The sequence below is a fragment of the Rhineura floridana genome, chromosome 2 (assembly GCF_030035675.1).
Source record: "Rhineura floridana isolate rRhiFlo1 chromosome 2, rRhiFlo1.hap2, whole genome shotgun sequence".
Lineage (NCBI taxonomy): Eukaryota > Metazoa > Chordata > Lepidosauria > Squamata > Rhineuridae > Rhineura > Rhineura floridana.
Window position 1 is genome coordinate 106,982,812 of NC_084481.1, and position 24,799 is coordinate 107,007,610.

Here is a 24,799-nt window from a genome sequence, read left to right on the forward strand (position 1 = left end):
ATGAAAGAAGTTTCACTCCTTTTTTAATTTTTTTTTTTACAGGGAAGAATTCATGTTCAGCCAACAGCAGGCTGTTACCAAGGTTTCCTGTTCAAAGCAAAAATGAATTCTCTTTTTTTAGACAAGGGGGAGAGAGCATGCATGCTGGGAAGCCAGTCCAGACAAAAAGGAAGATGAAAATGAATGAATTTCATAAATTAAAAAAACCATAACCAGCAACTGTGTTTAAAATAATCAATGCAGTAGAAAAATACCAGTCTCCCCTCTGCCCTGCCATCACACCAGTGGACTCTCTGGATTTTGAAGAGCATGTTATCAATATCGGTGTGGAACAAGAAAGAATGCAGTGGACCCATTTTATTTTGCATTGGCTTTATGCTTAGAATGGCTTCTTCAAAAGTGACGTGTTTAAGGCATGTTTTGCTGTTAACTTCCCCATCTTTTCTTCTTCCCCATTTTACACATGGGGAACAAAAGTGGAGAGCATTCTCCATTGGCTCAGTGCACAGGGTGTTGGGCTGGAAAGCTGGAGCTCCATCAGGGAGAAAGTGGTAGAATGCTCCCACTCACCTTGTTGGGATGGTTTAAGCTCTGCATTTAGTGCACAGAGAAAGGAGCTATACTAGACTACAGGGATAGCCAATGAGATACCCTCCAGATGCTGTCGGACTCCTCAGTACTAGGCAGCATGACTAACAGTCAAGGATGATGGGTGTTGTAATCCAGCAACATTCAGAGGGCACCATGTTGGCTACCTCTGGCCTGCAAGGATACTCCAGCTCTTTGACCCTACAAGACTGTCATACGATGATCGCTAAAGTGAGTCCATAACCAGAACAACAGATGACAATAAGTAAAATGTTCAGCTGGGAAGGGAGCAGATCCTCATCTGTCAGGGGTAGGGATGGAAAGATCTGTCAGTTTCGGTTCTCTCCGTTTATCACTTTTCTAATGTTAAATTCAGTTCTCTACATATCTGCAGCAATCTGCAATTTTTTTTAAAAATCCTCATGAAAATTCCCCACCATTTTAGTGCGATTTTCTCCAAATAAACACATTTTGTAGGCAGTTTTGACAAAGGTACACATTTATGCACACCATTTCTCATCACATCATGCCTTTTGTATGTTATATATTCATTTTATGCACATTTCCCCCTAATATATGCATTTTATAAGTATTTTTTAGTTTGCGAACTGCATCCCAAAATTCTAATAAATGCAAATTTTGAAGGATGGCTGTCGGTTCTCATACTGTTTCAGAAATTGTGAATTTGATAAATTCTGCTTGAAATGTGAACTGAATCAAAATTCTCACCCATCCCTAGTCGGGGGTTAGGAACCTTTTGCCCGAGAGCCAAATTTGCCCCTCCAGTCTCTCTGTCTGGCCTACGGGACTCTTCCCCAGGCTACACTTCTTCCTCAGCCACATCCTTCTTCCCAAGCTCTTTGCACTCTCATTGAGTGGTTTTTTTTGGGGGGGGGATCTGTCTAGAATGAGTCACTAAACCCTGCTAACGTTTCTTGCCCTGGATGGGGGATAGAGATGGGACTATGTGTACAAACCTAGCCTACTATATAATGGTAAAATTTACATTTGTGGCCCACCCACCACTTGGATGCGGCCCCCAAGAGGGAATTATGGCCCTCAGTCTGAAAAAGGTTCTCCTGTCATTTGCAGAGATCATGCATACATGGATTTCTGAATTAAGGTCTCCGTATCTGTAGGGAACACACTCTACACAGCTCTGCCCCTGCCTGGAAAAGCCCTGACAATGCAAGAAAAGCCAACTACCACAACAGTAGAGAATTATTTGGGTTCCTGAGTAAATGAGGACATACATTATTTTCCTGTCAATACATCATTGTATGTATTACTTTATTCATAAAATTTCCATACTGCTTTTCAGCAGACCTTCCCGAAACGGCAACACAAACCCCTCATTTCAAAAAGCAGATTAAAATCTCACTATTAAAACAAGTATAAAGACGAAATATGATCATGATTAAAACATCCACAATCAACAGCAGTGAAACTTTAGTAGAGGGTTTTTGGAGCCATACTAACCCTGGAAGGGAAGGAACTATCCATCTTCCATCCTGGAGACCCTCAGTACTTCAAACAGTAGGGGTTGGCGTAGGACACTCTGTGGGTGGCCTTGAATCCACCAGATCCAAAGCCCCCTTGTTCCCGACCCACCTTGAGATTAGGCCACTGACTGACACCAGCCTGGAGCTGACATAGATGTGTTCCCTCCCATTGATGTCAGTAAGAGGAAAAATAGTAGTTTTCTTAAAAAAAGAATTGGGGGGGTAGGAAGATGCCACCCCAGGTTCAGCCCTGACCACAGTAAGCTGGCAGGGTTCCAGATGTGATGCTAGCTTCTCTGTGGATGTCTGACCTTCTCCCCCCCGACCATTCCAGAGCAATAAGTATAACCAAGTTACAGTTTTAAGCATCACAAAAACACCCAATTATTACTTGAACGTATAGCTGTGGCATGTAAACGATTAGATTTTTTGAAAAATCAGCCACAGGAATTTTGCATGCTCAGCTTCATCAGTTACAGTAGCAAAAGGGTTAATTAACACCCACCCATAGGTGTTATTTGGTAGTTTTTTCTTATGTGGCAATTTTGGAAGCAGTTGTCAATGCAGTTTAACCTGCAAGTTAGAGGAGATAGTCTAATCTGCGCTGGTCTTATCTGTGTGCTAAAATACTTTACATTCTTTATTGCATGCTGATTGATAGGGTTCTCTTGGCCAAGTAACTAGCCTGACTCAGGCAGGTTTCCATTTTCTTTGCATATGTATGAAGTTTGGAGCCGTGCTCTCCCACCTAGCGGACATAAGATTGTAGTACAATCCCAGCTTTTTGCCTTTAGATTTTCATGATTAACCTAAGTTAATTTAGTTCACATGCACTACCTATAGCCCTTCTGGACTGGGACAGCTTAGTAAGAGCTATCTATGCTCTGCTAATCTTGATTACTGTAATGTGCTCAATATTGAGCTACCCTGAGAAGACGATCTGGAAGCTGCAGCTAGGGCAGAACATGACCCCAGAGTAGTCAGCAGTGCCCCTGTTCACTATGCTCAGGATCATATAACACTGGTCCTGTGCAAACTGATTGGCTGCCTAGCCTAAATAAAGCTTGTGTTGCTAAGTTATGAAGCCCTGAATGATTTTGGTCCCAAGTACTTGAAGGAGCATCAGTCCTTGCCTTAAGATCTGCTGGGGAGGCTCTCCTTGCAATCCTGCCACTAAGCATAGTGCATAGGGCAACAGCACAGGGACAAGCCTTCTCAGTTGTGGCACCCCATCTGTGGAACTCTCTCCCTGTAGAGCAGGAGCGGAGAACCTGAGCATGAGGGCTTCATTCAGGACAGAGGCAAAAGTAGGTACAGCAACAAGTATAAATTTTACATTTGTACTGTAACTAGTTTCTACACACACTCACACAAACCTCTCTATCCTTCATCTAGGCAAGCAAGAAGCCTTATCAGAGTTCAAGGATATATTTGAGTCAGGCAAAAACACTCAAGGTGCAAAGGAAGGCAGGGGAGGGTAGGTGGCTTTGGGAGAGTCAAGGGTCAAATACAGAGGCATGTGGCCCTCCAGGCCTGAGGTGATCCATCTCTGGCCTAGAGGTACAGTTGGCTCCTTATTTAAGTTTAGGTGGGGCATGAAGAGACACTTTTTAAATCATGGTAGAGTGAAGCTGTTTGGCTTACAATCATTCTTGTTTTTATGCTTTTTAAAAAAAATGTTGATGTTTGTATTGAAAATGTTGCACTGTTATGATTTTGATTGAGAGCTGCCTTGAAAGGCAACATAAAAAAGGTTTAAATAAATAAAATAAATAATAGTGGCCAATGGAGATGTGCAAATTGAAACATCTTGGTGAGTGTATATAACTGAATTTAAGCATGTAGTAAAACATGAAAACCAAAGATACTCTGCATGTTATACACATATGCCATTTTACCACATTGGGTCCAGTTTAATTTCATGTGAACAACCTTGGCTTTCATTTTTTTTCTTTTAAATGATGAGACTTCAAGACTGAAAAGGGTCTGAGCATGCCCAGCTCATCAGTGCCTTGCAGAGCCCTTACCCTTTCTTTGTTGTTATATGCCTTCCAGTCGATTATGACTTATGGCAACCCTATGAACCTTTTTTTTTATTCATAGGGTTTTCAGAGGTGATTTACCATTGCCTTCCTCTAAGCCTACAGCACGCTGTATTCCCAGGCAGTCTCCCATCCAAGCACTAACCAGGCCCGACCCAGCTTAGCTTACAAGATCAAGGGCAGTATTGCTGTAGGCTACCCCTTCCTAAAAGTAACCAAAAGCATAACCAATTAGGTTAAAAAGACTCCAGTATATACAAATATGCTTTGCATATCTATGTAGGTGGCAGAATCCAGCTTTTCTTGGCACAGATGGCAAGTGTCCAGAATGATGGAACAGAAAGTGGGAAACTACTATGTAAAGTGAGATGATTGATGGGAATCCCAGTAAGTGTCTTCACAGTGGCAGTCAAATCACTACCCAGAAAGTTCAGGAGCTACCTTAAGCAGGACATAGTTACTTTACTGATATATAGATGGATGTGCAAGTCTCCGGTGTTAAACTGGAGCCAAGGATCACTAGTGCACAGAGGGACCACCCAACAGTTATAAGCACAGAAAAGGAAAGCAATACAATTAAGGTAGCCCAGTTGAGCCTCTTAACAAATGTGTTTGTGTGGGAGAGGTGTGTCCACATTCTGTCAAGAGTTCAGACCACCATGGAACACAAATATTCCAGGGCCCACAAAGAGTTTTATTTGCTGCCTTGGAGATATGTTTAGCCTAAAAGAAGAGTAAAAAGAAGCAGGTTGTGTAAATCTTTCCTGTCTGATTGCCTGGGCATGATTTTAACTCACCAGAGGTGACCTGGCAAATGACTACTTACACACGTTCTATGAAACACACCAATAATACAGGAACAAAATGGGGAGATGGGCAGCAGCTGCTGCTATCACCAAGGCCTAAATGAAGGGCTCAGGAGCTTAAACAGGCCAGAAGAAGCATGTCTGAGAGGGGAGGAAAGTGGCTTACTGGAGAGAAGCAGAAACCATCATCTCTTGGCTCTGCTAGTTGTCTAGTTGCAGGGAGGCAGAGGGAGCCCTGAGAGAAGACCTCCCAAGTTTCTCTAGTCCTATTGGTCTAGGATTTGGGAGGACCTAGCCACTGCGAGTGGCCTCAGGTTAGCTTAAGAAGGGGTCAGTAGCAGAGCCCCTGGATCTTTTGCTCCCCAAACACAGAAGCCTTGGAGAAAGTGCTATTGTGATGCACCAACTAGGAAGTGGCGATTGTACTGCTTGGGAAGGGTAGGGAGAGTTGGAAGCCTGATTCTCTATCAACTAGAAAACCTTAATAAATTGGCTTCTTTAGTTCTCATTTAGGCCTTGATTTGAACTTATTCCCCTGGGAAGATCATGGACCTTATAGCCTTTAATGTGCCTCTACCACAGAATGCCCCCCCCAAGCAGAAGAAAAACTGTCAGTGTTCAGGACCCCTCCCTCAAAAAACAAGAGGCAAAACACCAATAACCCCCCCAAAACCAAATAAAAATGGAGACAAAAAAGTAGGCAACACCCTCAAACAGCCAAACAAAAGCAGCCGTTCCTTCCAAACAAAGTCTAGGGTCAGGCAAAAACACACACCAAACATCCATCAAACAAAAAAGTAGAGCAAGCACTAGAGGCATTCTGGGGAAAAGGAGGTAAGAGGGTAGAGTGTCCAGACAGCCCTGACCCATCCATGGTAAAGAAGAGAACAAAGAAAAAAGCTGAAGGGGCAGGAGACCTTGCCAAGCACCAATCGGGATATTTGAGGACGTGGTGGTGCCCACAGACACCAAGTAGGGAGACCCCCAGTCTTAATGCCCTACTCTCTCTTTAGTGAACATCCCTACCTCTTTCATTATCTTGAATTTAACGAGTCACAAGGTCACAAATGGTTTTTTTTCTTATAAGAGTAGAGATGGACACAAAATAAATAAGTCACCAGACCAGCAAATGTAAGAGTCTAGAATGTCTCTGTGTCACTGATGTTTAGCAGGTCGTTCTTGTTCCAGCTGTCCCAAGTGAGCACAACCAAACATTAGTACTAAGAGCTAGAAGCAGGTTGGCCACAGCCCTCAGTATCAGCTCTTTCTGTGACCGGTAACACACCAATCCACCGTCCGTCCTTTGTCTGTCCCAGCATTTCCATTGTAGGCCACGGCAAGGCAAAGAAGACCTCTTGGTGGCAGCTACACCATGGCAATGGCAGAATCTTCAGTGCTGCTTTCCTGGTCTAGGCCCACCCTCCGGATGGACTCCCTGTACTTTTGTCTTCCCAGTGCAATAATGGCTGTGATCTCATCCGCTATGTCTTGGCGGCCGCTCTCCTTCATGGCACTGATCAGCTTGTCTACACAATCGGAGCTCTTTTCGTTTTGCTGAGCCCAAGAGAAGAGCATATGCAGGATCTGAGTATTGAGGTCTTCTCTGGGAAAAAAATTATATATGGATATATATGGGGGGAAAGCAGAGTAGCGTCACACACCCATCACTGGTAAGCCTTATTTACTTTAAACATTTATAGTATGCTGTTTTGTTTGCTCTAGACAGCTTACAATGGTTTTAAAAACACGAAGCAAATAACAATAAGACCATAGGATGTGTTTCATTAGCAACAGTTGCAAAAATAAGTTTCAGATTAAGCAGCAACACAGGTTCTCCTGAAGCCCACCAATGGCCTTCTCAAAACAGGGAAATCATTCTCATGACATGGCAACAACAATGCTGGCATTGTTTCTTATGCCTAATCTAGCAGCATCTGAGAAATCACATGCGCGTTAAAAATAAGTTCCAGTCCTTATACTCATGGGTGGGTGGGTTGGGGGGGGAAGAGGCCATGGAAACCCACAGCAACTGTGGTTATGAATTTTGCACTGAATAATACTTATAGTTCCTCATTTTTTTCACTCTTTGCCTCCACACAGCTATTACCAGCCACCCAAATATTTTGCAAATCCTGTATTTTTTCCAGCTGTTCACAGAGTTTTGGGGTGGACCCAATCAAACTTCTGCAAAAAAAAAAAAAAAAGCAAAGAAATACTTGCATGCATATAAGACCTGTAACAGTTTGCAGTTTTTCCTTACTTGCTAGGAGAAGTGCTCTTGTTCAGGGTGCCAGCCAGTCATGCCCTCCCTCCCAGACACAATAAGCTAGGCCGGGGTGGGGAAGCTGGTGTCTTCCAGATGTTGCTAGACTAACTCCCATCATCCCTGACCATTGGCCACACTGCCTGGAGCTGAGGAGAGTTGAAGACCAGCAACATCTGGAGTTTCTCACTCATGTTATATACTGTAAGGAGCTCAAGCAGATTATTCTACTCCCCCCCCACAAAAAAAGAATCAGTGCTTCATTTTTCTTTTTCAAGTGACACTCAATATTTTGAGGCTATAGAGCTTCCTCCATCATTAAGCTTTGGAGGTATTTTTGCATACTTAATTTAAAAAAAAAATTCTGGTACTTCTGCAACTCAGGGTTATCCCAAACTTGCCAATCCTTTTCTCTTGTTTCTGAGTGGCCCCATTTTGGCTAAACCCCATCAGCACTCACCCCCTGAATTTGCTATTGGGGGAGGCAAACTTCAGACACAATAATTGGGCTATTGTATAAACTGGGATTATTTAGCATAAAATCTTAAAACACTCCCTTCCCCCAAAGCCTTGTAGTTTACTGCTCACAGAGCAACAGTTCCCAGGGTTGTTTTTTTTTGTGGGGGGAGGGAGACACCTAGTCTGAGTTACCTGTGGAAACCTTGATGCTCGACGGTGTTCAGTCCCTGAACAAGCAGGCCTGGGATTGGGAGGAAGAAGGCAGCAGAAAGTTCCAACCTCATGGCTATAGCACTAACAATGCAATGGGTGGTGTGGATGCAACCTCTGTCACACTCCCTCTATTAATTACTAGCTTCCTCTCTCACCTGTTGTTGTATCGTATCCGCTCTATCTCCTGATAAGAGAACCCCAGGTTTAAGCCAATAGTTTGCCAATCAGCTCCAATGCGCCCAGCAATGACAAGTAGATTGGCTTGTGTTAAGTAGCCAGTTTCAGCGTTCCCCAAATTCAGAGGGGGGAGAGAAAAGCAATTTTGGGTTGGAGGCTGATCATTCTCCTGGGATTTCAATTTCTGGCAGAACAGAAGAAAAAAAAAATCTGTCTTTTACTCATGGTATGACCACATTACATAAAAGTGCAAGACTTCAGAGTCCCAGATTTACAGCACAGGTCAGCTCAAAACTACCCCCAGATAAGCATATGCAGGATTGAAGCCTTAATGTTATTAAGAAAACTATTGACTGCCAACTTTCCTGCCAAGTGAGTGACTGTTACCTTCTATATGGCATTGTGACTCATGGAAAAAACTCTTGCAGCTTTCTGTGTTTTGGATACTTTTGCCCTAAGAACCACAAGGGAGAGATTAAGATTGCAGTCCTATGTACACTTAACCTGGAAGCAAGTCTTACCAAAGTCTGAAGCAAGCCCCACCAAGTAGATGTGCGTAGGATTGTACTGTAAATGATTTGGAATGCATTATGGATACGGCATAGCACTAATGATACGTAGAATCACTCCTAGCTCTTCCAGTCCTATACATGTGGGGGTTCCTCCCCGAGTTCAGCAAGACTTGTGTCCAGGTACAGCTGCAAAAGACCGCAGTCTTAATCTCTCCCTTGCTGTTCCAATTCTGGAAAGAGGAAAATAGTAATCATTCTTTCCTCTCTTCATTACCAACCTGTTAGTTCTTCAGAGACTGCATAATGTGCTCTCCCACAGCTCTCCGAACGCTCAGCAGTTGTTTTGCAATTGGACAGTAATTCAATGGGACTTGACTACTACGTAAGTGTGCCTAAGCCATATATTTTATTTATTTATTATTTGGTTTATATCCCGCCCTTCCTCCCAGTAAGAGCCCAGGGTGGCAAAAATATGGCAGAAATGGGGAGCTTGTGGCCCTCCAGATGTTGCTGAACTACAACTCCCATCTTCACTAGGCGTTGGCCATGCTGGCTGGGGCTGATGGGAGTTGTAATTCCACACTATCTGGAAAGCCACAGGTTTGCCACCCCCTACCATTACATTAAGAATCTGCATAGGCATCCTCCCTCCCTGCTTATCTTATCTTAATCTATAAAAAATAATTCTACATCTCCTCCGATATACCCTCCGGCCTCCAGTAGCATTATCAAGTGGATTTAGGTGGGGAAGAGATGGGAAATATTTCTCATTTTAAAAATGTATTTACTTAAATAATATATCCCTGGAGACAAAGGGTTGCATATCCACCTAAACTTTACTCAGAATTGTTGCCGTTATGTGCCTTCAAGTCGATTACGACTTATGGCAACCCCATGAATCAGCAACCTCCAATAGCATCTGTTATAAACCACCCTGTTCAGGTCTGTGGCTTCCTTTATGGAATCAATCCATCGCTTGTTTGGTCTACCTCTTTTTCTACTCCCTTCTGTTTTTCCCACCATTCTTGTCTTTTCTAGTGAATCATGTCTTCTCATTATGTGCCCAAAGTATGATAACCTGTTTCATCATTTTAGCTTCTAATGATAGTTCTGGTTTAATTTGTTTTCATTCCCAATTACTTGTCTTTTTCACAGTCCATGGTATGTGCAAAGCTCTCCTCCAACACTACATTTCAAATGAGTGGATTTTTCTCTTATCCGCTTTTCTCACTGTCCAATTTTCACATACATACATAGAGATCAGGAATACCATGGTCTGAATGATCCTGACTTTAGTGATCAGTGATACATCTTTGCATTTGAGGACCTTTTCTATGTGTTTTCTGATAGCTGCCCTCCTCAGTCCTAGCCTTCTTCTAATTTCTTGACTATTGTCTCCATTATGGAGAATGACTGTGCCAAGGTACTGATAATCCTCAACAGGTTCAGTGTCCTCTTTGTCAACTTTAAAGTTACATAAATCTTCTGTTGTCATTACTTTAGTCTTCTTGATGTTCAGCTGCAGTCTTGCTTTTGTGCTTTCCTCTAACTTTCATCAGCATTCATTTCAAATCATTACTGGTTTCTGCTGGTAGTATGGTATCATCTGTATATCTTAAATTATTGATATTCCTCTAGTTTTCACACCTCCTTCATCTTGGTCTAATCCCGCTTTCTGTATGATATGTTCAGCGTATAGATTAAACAAATAGGGTGATAAAGTACACCCGTCTCATAGTCCTTCCTATTGGGAACCAATTGGTTTCTCCATATTCTGTCCTTATAGTAGCCTCTTGTCCAGAGTACAGGTTGTGCATCAGGACAATCAGATACTGTGGCACCCCCATTTCTTTTAAAGCATTCCATAATTTTTCATGATCTACACAATCTGTAATTTATAATGCACAGGGTGATTTTCTTCTAAAATCCCTTGGTCCTTTTGATTATCTAACATATGTTTGCTATATGATCTCTGGAACCTCTTCCTTTTCTAAATCCAGGTTGGACATCTAGCATTTCTCGCTCCATATATGGTAGGAGCCTTTGTTGTAGAATCTTGAGTATTACTTTACTTGAGTGGGATATTAAGGCAATTGTTCGATAATTACTGCATTCCCTGGGATTCCTTTTTTTTTTGGAATTGGGATATATATTGAATGCTTCCAGTTTGTGGGCCATTGTTTAGTTTCCATATCTGACGACACATTTTTGTCAAAATTGGGACAGATTCATTCTCAGTAGCTTGTAGCAACTCTATTGGTATGACATCTGTTCCTGGTGATTTGTTTCTTCCAAGTATTTTAACAGTAGCTTTCACCTCACATTCTAAAATTTCTGGTTCTTCATCATATGGTTCCTCTGTGAATGAATGTCATCTTTGCATTTCATTTATATAGTTCTGCAGTGTATTGCTTCAAACTTCCTTTTGTTTCATCTCAGTCAGTCAGTGCCTTCCCCTGTTGATTATTCAACATTCCTACTCTTGGTTTAAATTTCCCTTTAATTTCTCTAATCTTTTGGAATAAGGCTCTTGTTCTACCTTTTTGATGTCCTATTTCTATACAATAATTATTGTAATAGTTCTCTTTGTCCCTACGTACTAGTTGTTATTAGGGTTCTGAGCATGTTTCTGTCTCCTTTTCCTTTTCTTTAACCATTTTAAGAATTTCTTCAGTCATCCATTGAGGCCTTTCTCTCTTTTTAACTAGAGGTATTGTTGTCTTTTTGCATTCTTCCCTGATAATGTCTCTGACTTCAGTCCATAGTTCTTCTGGTTCTCTATCAACTAAGTTTAAAGCCTCAAATCTGTTCCTTATTTGGTCTTTATATGCTTCTGGGATGTTATTAAAATTGAATTTTGGTATTATGATTGCTTTGTTCTTCTTCTTTAGCTTTACTCTGATTTTCGATATTACCAGTTCATGATCTGCACCGCAGTCTGCTCTTGGCTTTGTTTTTGCAGGAAGTATGGAATTTCATCTTTTGCTACCAATTATATAATCAATTTGATTCCTATATTGACCATTTGGTGATGTCCACATGTAGTCTTCTGTTTGGTTGCTCAAAAAATTATTGGCTTCACAGAATTCAACATTCTCCTGCTTCATTTCTGTCTCCTAAGCCCCATTTCCCCACAATTTGTAGTTCTTCTCTGTTCCCTAATTGTGCATTCCAGTCCCCCATGATTATCAAAACATCTTTTTTTGGTGTGTGATCAATTTCTTACTGTACTTCTACGTAAAATCTCTCAAATTCCTCTTCTTCTGTGTTTGCCATTGGAACGTAGACTTGGATGATGGTTATGTTAATAGGTTTCCTGTTTAATCTCATTGATATCACTCAGACCTTGAGTTATAGCTCTAAATTGCTTTTGCTACATCACTTCTCACTATTAAAGCAACCCCCTGCTTCTTCTTAATTTCTCATTTCCTGAATAAAATATTTTGTAGTTGCCCAATTGAAAATGTACCATTCCCATCCAGTTTAATTCACTTATGCCAAGTACTGCACTGCTGGTGTGGTCCGTTTCTTGCTTGACAATTTCTAACTTTCCCTGGTTCATGCTTCTCACATTCCATGTTCCTATTGTGTACGTTGTACAACTCCGGACTCTCCTTTCACATCTGTGCACATCAGCCTCTGGGCTTCCTTTCGGCTTTCATTAATCACAGTGCTGCTCGCCCATTGTTCTTCCCCAGTAGCTCACTGAGTGCCATCTGACCTGGGGGTCTCATCTTCCAGCACTATCTCGTGTTGCATTTTGGATACTCTGTTCATAGGTTTTTTGTGCTAAGAGGTATTCAGAGGTGGTTCACCATTGCCTTCCTCTGAGTTTGGATGCACGTTAGTCTGGTGTCTCAGCTTTGACCATTCCGCCTTGGGTGCCCCTGCTAGGAGTCTAGCCTCTTGGTCTAGACTCCTGACGGCATTGCTCTTAGCTTCTTCAACACTCTCAAACCCTCACCACGTCAAGGTGTGCATCCTAGAGGTGTTTACTCAGAATAGACCCACTGAAATTAGACCCAAGTTAGTCATGGTCATTAATTTCAATGGGTCGACTTTGCATACAACTAGCATTGGATACAACCCCAAATCATTACAGTTACAGAGGTATGCAAATGATTTCAGTGAATGAGTATGTATATATAGTATGTATGCAATACTGGTAGTGAACTAATCATGTGGGTTTGTCTTTGTCACACAGACATAGACCACATTCATACCATACATTTATTCCACTTTAAATAGTCATGGCTTCACCTAAAGAGTCCTGGGAATTGTAGTTTCTGGTACTGAGAGTTGCTAGGAGATCTCTATTCCCCTCACAGAGCTACAATTCCTAGGAAAGAGGGATTAGCTGTTAAATCACTTTGAGAATTGTGGCTCTGCGAGAGGAATAGGGGGTCTCCTAACAACTCTCACCACCCTTCACAAACTACCCTTCCCAGGATTCTTTGGAAGAAGACATGACTATTTAAAGTGTGATAATAGTGGAATAAATGTACGGTGTGAATGTGGAAATACTCTTGCTGATGTCCAGCATTTTCCCTGCTGTGCTATAAAACAAAAAGAATTGAAGGCTGGGTTACAGGAGTCAATGATGCAAACTGAACCTTTAGTAGGGGATTTAGATGTACAGCCTGGTAGACAGCGTTATACTGAGTGGCCAACAAGGAACAGGCATCAGGAAATATGAGTGTATGTCCAAGACTAAACCTTTCTGTGCTGTGTCTTGCCACGTACCAGTACTGTAGGTAAATACAAAGGCCGTACAGTAGGGCCCCACTCATATGGTGGGTTACGTTCTGGACCCCCACCGAAAAGCAAAACATTGAAAAGTGGAAGTCATTGAATAGAATGGTGTGTGACGCCCAAAAACCGCCGTAAAAGCGGAACAAGCACCGTATGAGTGGAACTTTCGTTTAATTGCGTCTAATTGAGACTGCTGCATTAGCGAAGTGCGGTAAAGCAAGGCCCTACTCGTACAATCTAGAAGCTACCACTGAACTATAACACAACTCTAGAAAAACAGTTCTACATACTATTGGCTGGGGATGCTAGAGGGGTACAAATGTACCAATATAATGGAATACAATTATCTAGCTCCCAATACAGCCCTGTACTCGTCCTATTTTTTTTTTAAAAAAAAGATAGAAAGGAATTTCTCACTTTCCCTGCTGAATGATTTGGCAAAAGCTCTTTGTCCTGTTCTGCCACATTGCCAAATGCATTTTACTCCAGCAAGAAAGGCAACAGTCCTAATGTGCTCATTACATGGTCTTTTTCCCCCGTGGCTTCAATAGCAGACTGATATCCAGAGACTAAGCAGATATGCAGGACTGGATCCAGACTAATACGAGAACTCTGATCATACAGCTGTTCCTCCCACCCCCATGCACCCCCTTCTGGAACAGCAGGGCATGGTGGGAGTGGGGATCTAGTGGGAAAGGGAAAGTTAGCAGAATTGGAGGGGGTTGCCTTGTGCGGGTGAAAGTGTAAGACACCTTTGGATGCAAGCCAGTGTTTGCTTTCTGGCATTCATAATGGTAAAAACCTCACAAGCAGGGCCAGGAAACAGAATATGGCAGTCCTACTTACCACAGCTCTCTCTCCACTTAGAACACAGAAGCTGCCTTACAATGAGAGAAGACCATTGGTCCATCTAGCTCACACTGAGTGGCAGCAGTTCTCCAAGATTTCAGAAAGGAATCTCTCCAGCCCACCTGGAGAGGACATGGATTGAACCTGAGACCTTCTGCATGCAAAGCAGATGCTCTGCCTTTTAGCAACAACTCCTATCCCTAGTGTTTAGGCAACTTGTGTTTAGCAACTTACAGGCAGCCTGATAGGCAAAGTGGCCAGCCAATGGGAATTGGGGCCTTTCCTCCTCTTGGTAATCTCTTCAGGCACGTTCTCTGGAACAGCACCTCGGTAAAAGGAAACCTTGGGGGAGAAAAACACCACAAGACATGTACAGATAAATAACAACCAATTTGGCTGAGTGTTAATTTTCTGTCTCTTAACCCCCCCGCCGGTCATCCCAGATGCTATTCCTTCAAAGGCTTATTACGTAGTCCACACTCTAGATACAAGCAACAGTACATCACAAGCTCTAACACTTCACCTTGTTTGTGCTAGCATATCCATGCATGTGAAGGGCACTAACTAAGAACATAAGAAGAGCCTGCTGGATCAGGCCAGTGGCCCATCTAGTCCAGCATCCTGTTCTCACAGTGGCCAACCAGGTGCCTGGGGGAAGCCTGCAAGCAGGACCCGAGTGCAAGAACACTCTCCCCTCCTGAGGCTTCCCGCAACTGGTTTTCAGAAGCATGCTGCCTCTGACTAGGGTAGCAGAGCACAGCCATCACGGCTAGTAGCCATTGATAGCCCTGTCCTCCACAAATTTGTCTAATCTTCTTCTAAAGCAATCCAAGTTGGTGGCCATTACTGCCTCTTGTGGGAGCAAATTCCATAATTTAACTATTTGCTGTGTGAAGAAATAGTTAAGAACATAAGAAGAGCCTGCTGGATCAGGCCAGTGGCCCATTTAGTCCAGCATCCTGTTCTCACAGTGGCCAACCAGGTGCCTGAGGGAAGCCTGCAAGCAGGACCCGAGTGCAAGAACACTCTCCCCTCCTGAGGCTTCCGGCAACTGGTTTTCAGAAGCATGCTGCCTCTGACTAGGGTGGCAGAGCACAGCCATCATGGCTAGTAGCCATTGATAGCCCTGTCCTCCATGAATTTGTCTAATCTTCTTTTAAAGCCATCCAAGCTGGTAGCCATTACTGCATCTTGAGGGAGCAAATTCCATAGTTTAACTATGCACTGAGTAAAGAAGTACTTCCTTTTGTCTGTCCTGAATCTTCCAACATTCAGCTTCTTTGAACGTCCACGAGTTCTAGTATTATGAGAGAGGGAGAAGAACTTTTCTCTATCCACTTTCTCAATGCCATGCATAATTTTATACACTTCTATCATGTCTCCTCTGACCCGCCTTTTCACTAAACTAAAAAGCCCCATATGCTGCAACCTTTCCTTGTAAGGGAGTCGCTCCATCCCCTTGATCATTCTGGTTGCCCTCTTCTGAACCTTTTCCAACTCTATAATATCCTTTTTGAGAGGAGGCGACCAGAACTGTACACAGTATTCCAAATGCAGCCGCACCATAGATTAATACAATGGCATTATGATATCAGCTGTTTTATTTTCAATACCTTTCCTAATTATCCCTAGCATAGAATTTACCTTTTTCACAGCTACCACACACTGGGTCGACGTTTTCATCGTGCTGTCCACTACAACCCCGAGGCCTCTCTCCTGGTCAGTCACCGCCAGTTCAGACCCCATGAGCGTATATGCGAAATTCAGATTTTTTGCTCCAAGATGCATAATTTTACACTTGTTTATATTGAATTGCATTTGCCATTTTTCCACCCATTCACTCAGTTTGGAGAGGTCTTTTTGGAGCTCTTCACAATCCCTGTTTGTTTTAACAACCCTGAACAATTTAGTGTCGTCAGCAAACTTGGCCACTTCACTGCTCACTCCTAATTCTAGGTCATTAATGAACAAGTTGAAAAGTACAGGCCCCAATACCGATCCTTGAGGGACTCCACTTTCCACAGCCCTCCATTGGGAGAACTGTCCATTTATTCCTACTCTCTGCTTTCTGCTTCTTAACCAATTCCTTATCCACAAGAGGACCTCTCCTCTTATTCTATGACTGCTAAGCTTCCTCAGAAGTCTTTGGTGAGGTACCTTGTCAAAAGCTTTTTGAAAGTCTAAGTACACTATGTCCACTGGATCACCTCTATCTATATGCTTATTGACACTCTCAAAGAATTCTAATAGGTTACTGAGACAGGACTATCCCTTGCAGAAGCTCTGCTTCAGCAAGGCTTGTTCTTCTATGTGTTTAGTTAATCTAGCTTTAATAATACTTTCTACCAGTTTTCCAGGGACAGAAGTTAAGCTAACTGGCCTGTAATTTCCGGGATCCCCCCATGATCCCTTTTTGAAGATTGGCGTTACATTTGCCACTTTCCAGTCCTCAGGCACTGAGGAGGACCCGAGGGACAAGTTACATATTTTAGTTAGCAGATCAGCAATTTCCCATTTGAGTTCTTTGAGAACTCTCGGGTGGATGCCATCCGGGCCCGGTGATTTGTCAGTTTTTATATTGTCTATTAAGCCTAGAGCTTCCTCTCGTTACCACTATTTTTCTGTTCCTCAGAATCCCTTCCTGCAAATGTTAGTTCAGGTTCAGGGATCTGCTCTATATCTTCCACTGTGAAGACAGATGAAAAAAATTCATTTAGCTTCTCCGCAATCTCCTTATCGTTCTTTAGTACACCTTTGACTCCCTTATCATCCAAGAGTCCAATCCCCTTCCTAGATGGTCTCCTGCTTTGAATGTATTTAAAGACTTTTTTGTTGTTGGTTTTTATGTTTTTGGCAATGTACTCCTCAAATTCTTTTTTGGCATCCCTTATTGTTTTCTTGCATTTCTTTTGCCAGAGTTTGTGTTCCTTTTTATTTTCTTCATCTGGACAAGAGTTCCATTTTCTGAAGGAAGACTTTTTGCCTCTAAGAGCTTCCTTGACTTTGCTCGTTAACCATGCTGGCATCTTCTTGGCCCTGGCGGTATCTTTTCTGATCTGCGGTATGCACTCCAGTTGAGCTTCTAATATAGTTTTTTAAACAACTTCCAAGCATTTTCAAGTGATGTGACCCTCTGTATTTTGTTTTTCAGCTTTCTTTTTACCAATCCCCTCATTTTTGTGACATTTCCTCTTTTGAAGTCAAATGTGACTGTGTTGGATTTTCTTGGCAATTGGCCATTTACATGTATGTTTAATTTAATAGCACTATGGTCACTGCTCCCAATCGGTTCAACAACACTTACATCTCGCACAAGGTCCCGGTCCCCACTGAGGATTAAGTCCAGGGTTGCCGTCCCTCTGGTCGGTTCCATGACCAACCGGTCTGGGGCATAGTCATTTAGAATATCTAGAAATTTTGCTTCTTTGTCATGACTGACTGGAACACACATATGCGGCCAGTCTATGTCCGGGTAGTTGAAGTCACCCATTACTACCACATTTCCTAGTTTGGATGCTTCCTCAATTTCATATCTCATCTCAAGGTCTCCCTGAACATTTTGATCCAGGGGGATGATAGATTGTTCCCAGTATTAAATCCCTCCTGGGGCATGGTATCACCACCCACAATGATTCTGTGGAGGAGTCCGCCTCTTTTGGGGTTTCGAGCTTGCTGGATTCAATGCCTTCTTTCACGTATAGAGCGACTCCGCCACCAATACGTCCTTCCCTGTCCTTCCGATATAGTTGATATCCAGGGATAACCATATCCCACTGGTTTTCTCCATTCCACCAGGTCTCCGTTATGCTCACTATATCAATGCTCTTCTCTAAGACCAAGCACTCCAGTTCTCCCACCTTGGTTCGGAGACTCCTAGCATACAGACACTTGTAAGCAGTGTCTCAAGTATCTTTGGCACTTTTGGTTTGGCCTGTGGTAATTTTGCCCTTCTGAATTGATATCCTGTGCCCCTGCTCTCACAATGCCTACTTCTAGGCCTACCCCTTTTAAAATTTCATCATTTCTTTGGTCTTTATCCCAGGGGGGAGGTTTATTCCAAACCGGACCTTCCTCGGCTCCTGTCGGGTTTCCCCCCTCAGTCAGTTTAAAAGCTGCTCTGCCACCTTTTTAATTTTAAGTACCAGCAGTCTGGTTCCATTCTGGTTCAAGTGGATCCTGTCCCTTTTGTACAGGCCCAGCTTGTCCCAAAATGTTCCCCAGTGCCTAACAAATCCAAACCCCTCCTCCCGACACCATCATCTCATCCGAGCATTGAGACTACAAAGCTGTGCCTGTCTGGCTGGTCCTGCCCATGGAACCGGTAGCATTTCAGAGAAAGCCACCTTGGAGGTCCTGGCTTTCAGCATCCTACCTAGCAACCTAAATTTTGCTTCCAGGACCTCATGGCTGCATTTCCCCATGTCACTGGTGCCAACGTGCACCACAACCACTGACTCCTCCCCAGCACTGTCTACCAAACTATCTAAACGACGGACAATATCTGCAACCTTCACACCAGGCAGGCAAATCACCTTGCGGTCTGCATGCCCATCACACACCCCACTGTCTATGTTCCTAATGATCGAATCGCCCACTACAAGGATTCCTCCACCCCCCGGAGATATATCCTCGGCACGAGAGGATAGCTGCTCATCTCCCAAAGAATGGGTCCCTTCTAAGGGATTGTTTCCCTCTTCCTCGGCTGGATGCTCTCCTTCCCCGAGACTATCATTCTCCATGATAGCAGGAGAGCTATCATCCTTGGAGTGGGACACAGCTATAAGTGTCCCTGAAGACTTCATCCACACACCTCTCTGCCTCTCTCAGCTTTTCCAGGTCAGCCACCTTGGCCTCAAGGAAATGAAGTCGTTCCTGGACAGCCAGGAGCTCATTGCACCAAGAGCACACCCACGACTTCTGTCCAACAAGCAGATAGTCGTACATGCTGCAGGCAGTGCAAAACTACACCCCTTACGGATTACAAAGGAGTCATCCTATGTTCTCCTCAGTCAGTAAGCCAGGGCTGGCATATTCTTTCCTTCCCTCTGCTCTGGCTCACCAAAGCCACGGATTTGTATTCCAGAAAAGCCCACGATTCTATCCATGCAGAAAATTATGCAACTATATGAGCCAGTGTGGTGTAGTGGTTAAGGTACTGGATTACGACCTGGGAGACCAGCGTTCGAATCCCCAGACAGCCATGAAGTGCACTAGGTGACCTTGAGCCAGTCACTGCCTCTCAGCCTCATGAAAACCCTATTCATAGGGTCAACATAAGTCAGAATCGACTTGAAGGCAGTACATACATACATATATGTAACGTACACCTATGATCTTAGAACAAGTTACAAAAAGTCCACCCTTGACCCATTGGTTTGTGATAACTATCGCCCGGTCACAAATACCCCCTTTTTAGGGAAGGTGATTGAGAGCGTTGTGGCGCAACAATTTCAAGTAGTCTTGGATGAAACAGATTATCTTGACCCATTCCAATCTGGGTTCAGGCTTGGTTATGGGACTGAATTGGCCTTGGTTGCCCTGACCATTATCAGAAGGACAGGGGAGTGCAACCCTGTTATTCTTACGTGATCTCTTGGCGGCTTTTGATACCATTGACCATGGTATCATTCAGAGATGACTTCGTGAGATGGTATCAGGAGCTGTTTTACAGTGGTTCCAATCCTATCTCCAGGGTCGTTTTCAGAGAGTAGCATTGGGCAATTGTGTTTCAGCCCCCTGGCAGTTGTGCTGTGGGGTGCTGCAGTATCATCTTGTCCCCCATGGTGGTTAACATCTATATGAAGCCTTTGGGAGTGGTCATCAGGAGATCTGGGGTGAGATGTCAGCAGTATGCTGATGATATCCAGCTCTATTTCTCTGTAACATCTGAATCGAGAGAGGCTGTGCAAGCCATGGACCACTGTCTGGACTTGGAGGAGGGCCAATAATCTGACTCTGAATCTTAGCAAGATGGAGGCGCTGTGGGTTGCTGGCTCCCGTGTTCGGATAATTTGTCAGTTGCCTGCTTTGAATGGGGTTGTATTCCCTCTGAAAGAGCAGTTTTGTAGTCTGGGGGTGCTCCTAGATCCATCTTTGTTACTAGAGGCCCAGGTGACCTCAGTGGCTACGAGTGTCTTTTACTAGGTTTGGCTGGTAAGACAGCAGTGGCCGTTTCTGAACCGGAATAGCCTGATTACTGTCCATGCAGTGATAATCTCCAGGCTGGATTACTACAATGTGCTCTATATGGGGCTGCCCTTGAGGTTGATCCGGAAGCTGCAGCTGGTGCAAAATGCAGCAGTGAGACCGCTTACTGGGCCAGGGTATCGCCAACATCTTACCCTGCTGCTGAAAGAATTGCACTGGCTATTGGGCTAAGTTCAGGGTTCTGGTTTTAGTGTATAAAGCCCTATACAGATTGGGACCAGGATATCTGAAATACCCCTCATATACCCCGTCAATTACTACGCTCTGCAGGTGAGGGCCTCCTGCAGATACCATCTTATAAGGAGGTCCATTCCGCACAACATAGAAAGCAAACCTTTAGTGTAGTGGCACCTACCCTTTGGAATTCCCTCCCCTTAAATATTAGACAGGTGCCATCTGTGTTATCTTTTCAGCACCTACTGAAGACCTTGCTCTTTCAACTAGCCTTTTTAAGTAGAGACCTTATCCCAGTCTGCATCTGTGCTTTTTAATATATTTTTAACCTTTTTTTTTTTTAAAGATGTTTTTAAAGATGTTTTGTTTAAATATGGTTTAAGGATATTTTATTGTAATATATTTTAAAGTCCATTTTTATGATGTTTTAGGGTTTTTCGTGCTTTCATTTGCTGCCCTGGGCTCCTACTGGGAGGAAGGCTGGGATATAAATCTAATAAATAAAATAATAAAAAGATGTACTAAAATGTATGATCTGCCAACTTGCTCGGAAGAGCTTTCCTGGAAAATACAGCTAGCGAAATCTGCATGGCTTATTCTGGAACAAAGATTTGAGGTTTTACAGAAGTTTGATGTTTGGGCAAGTGAAAGTATTTTGGCATATCTAGGTATCCTGAAGAAAGGCCTCCTCAAGCATTGAAACCTTTTGCAAATACTGCCTGCACATTTTGAAATGTATCTCCACAACTTTTGCATTAAAAAATGAGACTCTGGCTTAGGTGCCAGATTCTATACTTTTCCACATACAGATAAGTACAACCCAGAGGAGTAGTGTGACTGAACCAATTAACTCTAATTTATTTTAGTAGGATTTATGCACGTGTATCTCTTGGATGTTGCCCATGGATTCTGAGAAGATAAATAACCCTGTTTACAGATTGTTGAATGATTAGGGAAAAACTACAGTGAAGAAAAATAAATTTATTAATATGAAGGAATGCATCCGTTTATTAAGCTACCTGTTAAAGATTTATATATCATGGGACACTTTGATGAGGGCTAGGAGGGGAAACCAACATACCTGCCCTTTTACAGATTTGCTTTTTCTGTCTACTTCAGAGGTGATGAAGACTTCCTTCACATTTTTCAAGTGAGAAAAAAAGTTGAATGAAATCCTTCCATCAGTGCAGTCTGGGCGGTCTAAGTTGGAGACAACGTACATAAAGTAACAGTGTGCATTAAACCATAGCACTGTAAAGACTAAAAGGGGTGGGGAGAAGAGAACTTTGCTGGGAAACGGTTAAGACCCCGGAAAATCAACTGCCAGCTGAAGATTGTAACACTGCAGTATATTGGACAATCATTTGACAGTATAAGGCAGCTTCATCCACATAGTCAGTGACAACAGCCTATTATTACTTTTCTGAATGTAAGATCTTGAAATCCCTGGTTCTTCACCACCTCCAGTCAGACTGTTGTGCCACATTTACATGTTTTGGCAGTAGACAGGGTTTGGTAAACAGACTGCACAAGAACAGTAGGGAGATGGCCACCTGGGCGAGAGCAAGTCTCAGTTATTGGATACCAACAAGTTTCTACTATCCGTTATCTTAAAATACGCAGGTAGGAAAGACAGATGCAGGATGTGTTGCATCACAGTCCCATTAGCAGGGTCAGACAACAGCAGCCCAGTGTTAGATGATAATCTAAACCAGTCTTTTCAATCCTAGTACTCTCCAGATTTTGTCGGGACTACAGTGCCCATCATCTCTGACCACTAGTCATGCTGACTGGGGCTGATGAGAGTCCAACAACATCGGAGCACATCAGGCTGGAGAAGGCTAAGCCAAATCAAGGGTCTTCAAAAGGAAGCTGCTGTAACTGATGACCAGCTGATCAGTGGTTATAGTGACCTTTGAACTTTGGCAGGTGTCAATCATTAGGCATCATTATGACTGGAATATTGATCTCACGCACCTGTCAAAATTGGCCTGTGGGGGAGATAAGGATTTGGCCCACTGACCAGATCCAGTTCACCACTCCAATCTAAATCATTAGTCAGCCAAAATAAGACAGAAGAACATAAGAAGAGCCTTCTGGATCAGGCCAGTGGCCCATTTAATCCAGCATCCTGTTCTCACACAGCAGCCAACCAGATGACCAAGGGAAGCCTGCAAGCAGGATCTGAGTGCAAGAGCACTCTCCCCACCTGCCGACTGGTTTTCAGGAGAACACTGCATCTGACTGTAACGGCAGAGTACAGCCATCATGGCCAGTAGCCACTGACAGCCTTATCCACCATGAATTTGTCTAATCCTCTTTTAAAGCCATCCAAATTGGTGGCCTCTTACGGAAGCATATTCCATAGTTTAACTATGCTCTGTGTGAAGAAGTGTGTTCTTTTGTCTATCCTGAATCTTCCAACGTTCAGCTTCATTGGATGTCCATGAGTTGTAGTGTCATGAGAGAGGGTGAAGAACGTTTCTCTATCCACTTTCTCCATGCCATGCATAATTTTATACACTTCCATCATGTAGTCTCTTACATGCCTCTCCTCTAAAGTAAAAAGCCCCCAATGCTGCAGCCTTTCCTCATAGGGGAGTTGCTCCATCCCACTGATAATTCTGGTTGCCCTTTTCTGCACCTTTTCTAGTTCTAAAATATCCTTTTTGAGGTAAGTCAATCAGATATTCCAAATGCGGCCAACACCATAGATTTATACAACGGCACTGATGAAATAAATGCATTTTTGTGAACATCATTTATTTATTTGATTTATATCCCACCTTTCCTCCCAGTAGGAGCCCACTGATAGATGGTCTTTGGCATGAAAGTTGTCCTCACTGACTAGACTCCACTGGTGAATGATTCCCCCACCTAGTTTTGGGTAGTTCCCCTCATCCACTATAGCCCAGCACAGAAGAACTTCACATCTGATACTGTGCAGACATTACTGCCTTCACTGCAGCCCCCTTTCACCATGCAATGGCCAGAAAAATTGTGTAGTCTTAAGACAGCTTTGTATATAAAGCCAGAAGGGGCTAGTCCACTTGGTTTCTGTGCTACATGCACAGGAAAAAAAGTCTCTTCTTCCACAACCTGCATGGAAATGCAGTGGTCTGGCCTATGGGGGTTGCATCATTCCCTCCTTCCGTTCCTCCCCCATCAGTCCACTTGGTAGAAGGCACTTAAAAAAAGAGAAGTCTTCTAAGCAGTTAGTAGCCTGTATTTCAATGCTACCTGTGAAGGGGGCAGCTTCCCCTCTTCAGTGGCCGGCACAAAAACTAAAAGGCACTACTATTAGGTTGGAAACACACTAGTCGCCAAAACAAAGCGTTTCCATTAGCCACACCTGGAGGGGGAATGGGTTGATCTGCCAAATAGTTGAAAAATCTTTCTGAAGCTGAGTTTAAAAAAACAACAGTCAAGTTGATCCCACCAGGTTTTACAATAAAAGGGGACTGGGTTTGATTACCCTTGTTTTCAGAAGACGAGAAAAAGAGAGAAGAAGATGCACTGGAACCAGCAGAACAGTGAGTGTGTTTCTACTCTTAGTCTTTTAGCAGGCTCGTAAAAAAAAAGTGCAGGCTGGTAACTGCTGTGGGCTTATTTATAAGGCTGACTTAGTACACAGCTTGTGGCTGCACTACCACTTTTGATCCCTGAAAAGCCGCCTTTCAGAAGCCCTGATTTGGCAGGCAAGAGCCAAGTCCATTTGTTGCTCAGGGGCATTTATACAAGCAGGCTCCCCTGCACTTTACCTGCTTCAACGCTGATGCCTTGTTCAAAGGCTGCAAAGAACTGCTCCCCTTCAAACATCTCCACCATGTCCGATGGCTCAGGCCCTCGGTATCTGTCATGGAGCCTTTTCAAAACAGGATCAACCTACAAGACATTCCAAGAAGGGTTAAACAGATTTTGTGGGGTTCACAGTGCCAGTTCATGTTATTACCCCGAGTGGTTTCAATGGGAGGATTCAGGTTTCCGAGGAAGAAGCCTCCTAAAAGCAGGAGCAGCTGGTGGTGCTCCAGGTCACTTGTGCTTTCTATGACAGCATGAGGCAGGCAAGCGGCAAGATCAGGGCTGGGTGGGCGTACTGGCAAGAGTCCCAGATTGGCTCCACTGGTGCATTGATGCAGCCCTGCCCTTGCTGCCACCCTGCTCTCTCTTGCTAGTGGCAGCCACAGCGTCACCAGGGTTGCAAGGGTAGCTTCACACCACCCCAGCTGTTCTTGCTATTTGCTTTGCTTCCGTA

The 24,799-nt window shown here is 43.5% G+C and overlaps 1 protein-coding gene across 10 annotated transcripts in view; it reads right to left on the reverse strand.

The window, feature by feature from the left end:
• Positions 1-1,118: 1,118 nt before the first annotated feature.
• PIDD1 (p53-induced death domain protein 1) overlaps positions 1,119-24,799 on the reverse strand; it is a 51,991-nt gene continuing 28,310 nt past the window's right edge. For 3 of the 10 annotated variants that reach the window (XM_061610037.1, XM_061610036.1, XM_061610038.1), the window contains 5 exons: positions 24,306-24,429; positions 21,626-21,744; positions 14,398-14,505; positions 8,029-8,234; positions 1,120-6,541 (listed from right to left, as the gene is read on the reverse strand). In XM_061610037.1, coding sequence (XP_061466021.1) covers positions 6,304-6,541; positions 8,029-8,234; positions 14,398-14,505; positions 21,626-21,744; positions 24,306-24,429 — 795 coding nt within the window. In that variant the 3' untranslated portion in view covers positions 1,120-6,303. The other 7 variants (XM_061610039.1, XM_061610042.1, XM_061610045.1 and 4 more) reach the window with 7 other exon arrangements.